At 43.5% G+C, this 7,541-nt stretch overlaps 1 protein-coding gene across 1 annotated transcript; it reads left to right on the top strand.

The window, feature by feature from the left end:
- Positions 1-683: 683 nt before the first annotated feature.
- Positions 684-5,009, top strand: LOC104535131 (protein FAM83D-like). Its single transcript, XM_010180266.1, has 4 exons — positions 684-743; positions 2,598-2,765; positions 3,570-3,694; positions 4,055-5,009. The coding sequence occupies exons 1-4, from the start codon at positions 684-686 to the stop codon at positions 5,007-5,009; spliced, it is 1,308 nt and encodes a 435-aa protein (XP_010178568.1).
- The last annotated feature ends 2,532 nt before the right edge of the window (positions 5,010-7,541 follow it).

Here is a 7,541-nt window from a genome sequence, read left to right as displayed (position 1 = left end):
TACCGGCAGCGCCTCCCGAAAGCGTCCTGGCCGGGGCCCTTCTAGAGCGGGTCAGCGAACCGGGGCAAAACTCGAGAAAAGAATCAATGAGCGTCCCCTTCGTGTGGCACTGAGCGAGGCCGAGTGGTTTTAAATCCGTATCGAGTAAACAAAATCTTGTAGGAGGGACAAGCTTGTAAATCCACAATGACTGGTACTGATCCTGACGGTGTCCCCTGGAGGCCTTTTTTGTGTCATATCCTTTCTTATAAAAGAGTATCTATGGAGGTAACCCTCTATCTCCTTCACTTCTTTCTCCTCATTATTTGCCCTTTAGTAATGTGCAGACCTGCTCTTAGCAGGACTTCCCTCCTTCAGGAATGGATGGTTTTGATCTGATGCAGAATATGGCTTAAAAAAAAAAATCATGCAGAGTTGTAATTTGTAACTGTTTTCTGTAACTCATTACGTTACCTGGGTTTATAGCCTCTAACTGTAATCTCCAGGAGGGACCCACCCTTCTCCTTAGCAGTCTTTTAATTGGCTTAGCTAAAATTTAAAAGTATAGCTTCCTCTTTGGGTGGCCAGGTGAAGCAACCCTGTCTGTGCAAGGCATGTGGCACACCCTGAATCAGCAACTGAGCTTAGTCCCTGCCTGTTTCTGAGGGCAGAGGCTTAGGGTGTGTGTGAGGACGACATGAATAATGGGCTTCTTGCCAGAAACAGTCACAGAAGAAGCTCTGTTGCCAAAGAATCCCTATCAGGTAGATGAGACCAGTCTGGTGACTTGAGTAAACTCCACAAAACATCTGTTTCTCAAAAAAGCTGTACTTGTTTCTAATGTTCGTGCTTGTAGCATCCTGCCAAGTGCTTTCCCTCACACCAAGCCAAGAGCCAGGGAAGCTGTTTCTGCGGCGCTGTGCACATGCCTGATCCTGGGAATGCTTTTATGGACACAGAATGGAGAGAAAATTTGACCCTCTATCATTTACTGAGTATCAGATGCTGTGTGATGTTGCTCAATCACGTCTGAGTTCTTTGGGTTAGTGTGAGGAACAGGAAAAGTTCAGATGCTGAATAGTTTCTTAGCTCTCTCAAATGCAGTTAGCTTGAGTGGCTGAAGAGGACACTTGCTGTCTTGCCTCTGCTGTCCTGAATGGATGAGTGTAGAGACAGGAGTTTTCTCTTTCTCCTCTAAAAATTACTGTACTTTTTCTTATTTTGAGTAAAAGTGTATTTCTCTTTCAGCTGCTAATTCTGGGATAAGAACACAAATGTGCTGCTGAGTAGTCATCTGAAGGCACCAGTGTTTCCCAGGGGTTTAGCGTCAATTGTTCTGTTTTCAGGGGTTACTTTCTTACTCATCTGGTCTTGCCAAAAGCATCTTATTTTCCTTTACCTTCCTTTGATGCTTGGACAAGTGATAGGGAGGAGAAAAGCACAGGAGACATGTAAGAACCACAAGCACAAACTAACTTTATCAGGAAATGCCAACATGTCTGTGCGTGTTATACCTAAGAACCCGTCCGTATGGAGCCAATCCCTTAGGGAGCTGGGCACAGGTGGGAATGCAGAGCTGAGCCTGTTCTTGTGGGAAATGTTTCCTCTGAGTACAGGCAATGCCCCACACAGAGCAGCCGTGTTGCACATATATACGTAGACGTATATATATGGTGTGTTGCAGCAATGCGTGGATGCCTTATGTACCTGATAAGGGCAGCTGCCAGGTACCTGCAGTGGCTGTATAATTATCCTTGATGCTGGTCGAATAGGAAGAGAATAGAAAAGTAAATCATGAAGCCAAATCCTTTATGGCTTTGTGTTTTCATGCAGATGTGCATTCCTGATTTTGAAGGATGAGAATTCTAGCACTGAAACAGTGTCTGATGTGGCTCTCAATTAGCCAGCAGGATTGTTCATAACTGTAGGGCTGTCATCTTGGCTTTGGTTCACTTTGGCTCATTTTTCCCCATCTTCAAGCTTGCCTTCTGTACAGGGCTGTTGAGTTGTGTGTGTAGAAGGCTTTCTTGTGAAGATATGGGGTGGTAAGTCAGAATATATCTAGTAAGAGTTTGGAAATAGTGGAAAACTTTGTCACAGAACTAGCGTATCTCTTGGTAACTTATATAGGGACAGCATTCCCTTCCAACCACACAAAAAGAAAGCAATTGAGGTTTGCAAGATGTGAAGCTAGGCAGTAAAGAAGCCATTTGAGCTAATACTCTTGCAGGCAGTGGCTCTCTGTGGCAGGTATGCCATGCTGGGAGCACAGGAGAGGAGATGGCTTCTCTGGATTCCTGATTTACTGTGATAGCTTCCCCGCTGTTACCAAAAGGCCAGATTATGTAGGAAAGAAGGCTGTGAAAATGTGTAAATGCAGCAGCTGACGGGGGAAAAAACACTTCAGGCTTATGCATTGCACTCCAGGGCACAGTGAATTTACTGAAACATTGTCGATATATAGAAATATTTTATAACTTGCCAAGGCCTGCACAGCAGGACAAAGAAATGTGCTTCTGGCCTTGATGACAGCAGCAGAAGAAAATGGGTGGGGAAAGCAGTGAACTGGCCTTGTGTAAATTAAAGCCCTTGAATCAGTGTTGTCACTTCTCTTGCAGGTGATTGCCCTTGTGATGGATTCCTTCACAGATATTGATATCTTCGGTGACCTTCAGGATGCCTACAACAACCGCAAAGTCCCTGTCTATATCCTTCTTGACCAGGACTTTCTACCTCATTTCTTGGAAATGTGCAAGAATTTGGGAGTTTGCCCTGATCAGGAAAGTGTAAGTATTAAACGTGAGTGGATGTGGGGCTTGTTTTTATGTTTTGTGGTACAGTTTAGGGTTATAGATGTCAAAGATACCCCTCTATAAAACATGAAGCTTCCTTGAAAGACTAAAGCATCCTGTCTGTTAGATAACTGATATGAAAGGATAATTTCTGAAGTATTTCTCAGTTTCCTGAAGATCAAGGCTCAATATCACACTGTTTCTGTATAGTCTCTAATCCAGTATGTGAAACTGCCCACAAACTCGGCAAAAAACATTCAGAAAAGGCACATCTACCGTATCCTACCCATATGTAGGAGATACAGCAATGCTGTGCCGCTCCCAGGTGTGCTGGGTAGAGCATGCACTGTGATCCCTGTCCTGAAGAAGCAGCAGTTTTCAAGCATTTAATTTTGCAAGAGCTAAGTAGATTTATTCTTTGGCTCAAGGAACTGCTTGTTAAGGAAAACAAACACGGGAAGCTCGAGGGTGGTATAGCTTTGGTAACATCTCTTTTCTTCACTAAGACGTAGGTGCTTGCTTTTAAAAAAGTTTGTGACCCAGGTGGTTTACCTAATTCCTCTCAATGAGGATGACACGACTGCACGATGGCTTGGTGTGAACAGGCTTATGGGACTCTCCTAATCTAACAGAAATTTAGCACTCTGTAACTAATGACACTGCAGACAATGTAGGGAAGTTAATTTCATTCCTATCCTCCATAGTGTGCATAGCTGCTTTTAGGTAGAACTGCTAACCAAAACTTTTTGGAAGTCAACTTATATCTGATGGTGATATTTCCCTTCTTTTCTGAAACAGATGATGAGAGTTCGAACACTCACTGGGAACACGTACTACATGAGGTCAGGTGCCAAAATTATTGGGAAAGTCCATGAGAAGTTCATGTTAATTGATGGCATTAGAGTGACAACGGGCTCCTACAGGCAAGTATTGGGGTATGCTGGTGCCCGATGAAGCTATAGAAAGGAGGAGTTTCTGCAAGGATGTATTAACTTTGCTGTTTGCCTGGTATTAATGAATGCCAATGGCAAGTGGACTAGCTGAGCCTAAGTGGGACTGACACAAAACTGGGAACAGCTTTGGAATACTGGTTTACACAACTCGTTGCTAGCAAAGCACTTGTCCATGGCTAAATAGAGCAATTCCCGAAGGAGAGGGTGAATTATCTGTTGACTTTGTATCTTCCTTATGCACAGCACTTCAAAGCCGAGCCTTGCTATCTGTAACTGTATGTGTTGAAATGCACTGGAGATTAACTGTGAATCTTGGTTTGTTTTCAATAGTTTCACGTGGTCTGATGGGAAGCTGAACAGCAGTAACTTGCTGCTGTTGTCAGGTCAAGTGGTTGAACATTTTGACCTCCAGTTCAGGATTCTGTATGCCCAGTCGATGCCCATCAGCCCTAAACGGCCATCCAGCTGCAGGAACAGTGGGATATTTGATCACCTGGCAAACAGAATAGAGTCCCCTAAAGAATATACTGTGGAAGGCAATTTGAGAGCAGAATTTGCCAGACTGGCTAGTACTCCAAAGAAACTGCTGAAAGCAGCAGATGTGGCTGAAGGTACTCCTGCAGGCAAACTTTGTAACCTGGGGCACTCTTGCCTTTGTGAAGAGAGGTGGTTCAGTGATAAAGAGGCCGTAGTGGAACGGAAAAGTGCATCGACTCAAACTGGCCCATGGGAAGAGAAGACTGTAGTGGCCACATATAATGCTGCCACGCAGACCAGTGCTGTAACAAGAGAAAGTGGCACTCAGACTTCTGTTGCTGCTAAAACAACAGGCACTCAGACTTCTGTTTTGCTGAAGACTGCGATGACACAGACAAAGGAAGATGCGTACGCAGAGACACCCCTGCTTCACAGAAAGTTGTCAAGAGAAGGATCTTTTCTGTCTGGAAAGGCTGTATCAAGTTCTAGCCTGCGATCACTGTCTTCGTCCTCATCCCAGTGCTCTATTGCAAGCTCTACGGGCTCACTGTCTTCTCTCCGGTCCTTTGAATATTCTAGCGGTCACAGGGCAGAATATTTCCAAAAACTACATAAAGAGAGGCAATTCCACTACTCTACTATCAGATCAAAGCTTAGCCACATGGTGGACATCCTATCCCGGAGGGGACGTGTGCCAGGAAGCTACATGACCCAATACACTGGAAGATGCAACCTAAAACAGAGGCGTGACATCAGTGCCAGCCTGCGCAGCCTCCGGGACGTTTCCCTCTTTTCTCTGAATAAATGATTACTGCACTGAATGCAGAGCACAAAAGCTCCAGTCTCACACTGCAGTCACTTTGTACCTGCTGATTCTTCTTCTTCCTTCCAGCACTCTCACTTTTTTAATACACATGTACATCACTCTTCAGCACTTTGTTTTATGCTATGCAATTTAAGCAATAAAAAAGAGAGGCCTATTTATACTGTAACTACTTGCATGTTCCTCTTGCATGCATGACCGGTGACGGTTCATTTTAATTTTGGAGGTTAACCTGAAAAATGAACTTATTATTTCTTTCTAGGATTGCTAATACCCTGGCTTTAACTTATGTAAGCTTGGAAAAATCTTGAGTCAGACTGTTCTTGCTCAGAGTGGTTTTGGAGATTTAGCTTACGTACAGGTATACTCATATTTTTTTCTTTTTAATATTGTCTTTTATTTCTACTTTATCCTTGGCATGAGAGGAAGCAACTTTTATAAAGAACCATAAAGCTTAATTTATTTGAACTCTGATGTCAGAGAGATGTGCATGACTCTTCAACTGAAGTTGTGAAGGGTCTGTTGGAGCAGTTGCAGGTTCTTATCTTCAACTGTATCCTTTTCCCATTGTTTAGGCCTTCTGCAGTGGACTGAGCTAATTAGCTCTTCAGTTTGATTATTATGGCTTTGTGTAGAAATACATATATGTGTGTGTATGTGTGTATATATATTTGTGTGTTTATATACACACATCCTCAGAAGACATCTTTTTAAAACCAAGACCAGGAAGTAGCAGTTTAGCACTCCAAGATAGCTGTACCCATTTTAGGGACAGTCCTGATGTAGATGTTTCTAGTATTTGGAACTAAAAGCTAGATATATTTGACCTGTAAGACTATTAATGGGAACATATTGCTGAACTGCTGGGGTTTTGTGCTTGTGAGTAGGAGCTGAGGCAATACCTGGAGTTGTGTCTTGCTGCAGCATACCTGTTGTACTTCTCTTCTGGGATAACAAAATAACTTTGTCTCTGGTGCAACTTGTTTCACAGAATTAAGACGTTTAGTCTTAGCACTGAAAAATGAGCTTACCGTTCTGGCTCGGTTTAGAAATGTCTGAACCATCTTGCTGCTATTCAGAGACCTGTAAAGAGCTTCCTTCTTTGGAGTGCACTTGGAGGCAAGACAGTCACTGAGGGCACATGACACAGCCTCTGTTCAAAAGTAAACTGACAAATGGACTACAGAATGTTGTGAGTTATGTTTGGTAATATTATTGTACAAGTAACTGTAAGAATGATTTTTTTTTTCTTTAAACTGTTCTATCTGAAACAGTCTGTGTTTCCTGCTGGGTTTATTGTTTATCCTCTACTAACTTGGTTTGAGGAGCTGAAGTGCCACTCTAGTTTTTGAAAATACTCTAAATGGATCTTCGGTTAAATTGCTTTGCAGAGGCATTACCTGAATATTTTTAGCAAAACTGTATGTGTTTGTGCTTGCTGGATCATTTATCTGAGCAGTGTGTGGATTCCCTCTCTGAGATCTGACCTGTACTGTGTTATTCTTCAGACCTGCGTCCCAGCACTTCAGTGACCAAGTCCTGAATTCTGCCAAGTCACATCAGAGTCTGGGTAATGAATTTTCTTCTTATTTACCTGTGTGTCCTGTAAATGGCACCTTACAGCTCTTGTCTGGAATTGTCCCATAAACAGCAATGAATGAGTGAATGAACAGAAAAATACTCAGAACTTAACAAGGCTGCAACTCAAGTGTAGACAGCAACACTTTATTCTACTAACTTCGGCATTTCTATCTTTGAAATCTATATGGACAAAGAGGCTTAGCTAATTTTATAGCTTGGATTTCAAAGCAGCCACTCCCTAAAGCTGTAAGGCAGATGTATGAAGAGGTGTGGGTGGGAAAAAAGCTCTGTCTGTACTTTTTTAAACATATGAAATACTTTCTTGGCTGGTCCCTGGAGCTGGAACACTGGGAGCAAAGCAAGTTGCAGAGAGGGAGCAGAGATGTACCTTCAAAGCCAATCTTGAGTTGTATTTCGGAGAGCTCATGTTCAGCAGTACTTGAATGTATGTAAAATCAACTTGTCTATTCTATGTGCATTTTAACTTTATTACACTGTGCAACTGTTTTGGTACTCTCATGGGAATAAGAAATAGTTTACAAATAAACTTTTGCCACAGGCGTTTTCACCTGATCACTGCTGAGCTTTGTTCTCTATTTATTTGGCATTTTGAATCGGGGTGACTAATGCAGCAAGTCCCCTGTTGCTGGTGCTTTCCTGCTGCCATGGGAAGCAGAGCAGCCTGGAATGCAGCTGCCTACCCTCTGATGGTAGGAGCAGCCGTTTGATCCAGGGCTGAAGAGTAGGTCGAGGATTCCCTGCTTAATTTAAAGTTTGCTTTTCTGCGCGTGTTTCCCTGGTCGGGGGAGGCTGGCCGGCTCCGAGCTTCCCGTGAATGCTGCTGCTCCAGCGTTCCTTTCCTCCCCGAGGGGCAGGGCGGAGCGGGGGATCCTGGCCTGCGGGGCAGCCTCCCTGTGCGGCGCCGCCGGCTCCTTC

The sequence above is a fragment of the Mesitornis unicolor genome, unplaced genomic scaffold (assembly GCF_000695765.1).
Source record: "Mesitornis unicolor isolate BGI_N332 unplaced genomic scaffold, ASM69576v1 Scaffold46982, whole genome shotgun sequence".
NCBI lineage: Eukaryota > Metazoa > Chordata > Aves > Mesitornithiformes > Mesitornithidae > Mesitornis > Mesitornis unicolor.
The sequence above is the reverse complement of the archived record's forward strand: the minus strand, read 5'-3'. Positions and strand labels throughout refer to the sequence as shown.

Excerpts from the sequence above, each read along its gene's own strand:
- LOC104535131 (XM_010180266.1), top strand. The coding sequence starts at position 684 with ATGGGCTTCTTGCCAGAAACAGTCACAGAAGAAGCTCTGTTGCCAAAG. Across the intron at positions 2,766-3,569 it reads TTTGCCCTGATCAGGAAAGT|ATGATGAGAGTTCGAACACT; the intron begins GTAAGTATTAAA and ends TTTCTGAAACAG. Across the intron at positions 3,695-4,054 it reads GTGACAACGGGCTCCTACAG|TTTCACGTGGTCTGATGGGA; the intron begins GCAAGTATTGGG and ends TGTTTTCAATAG.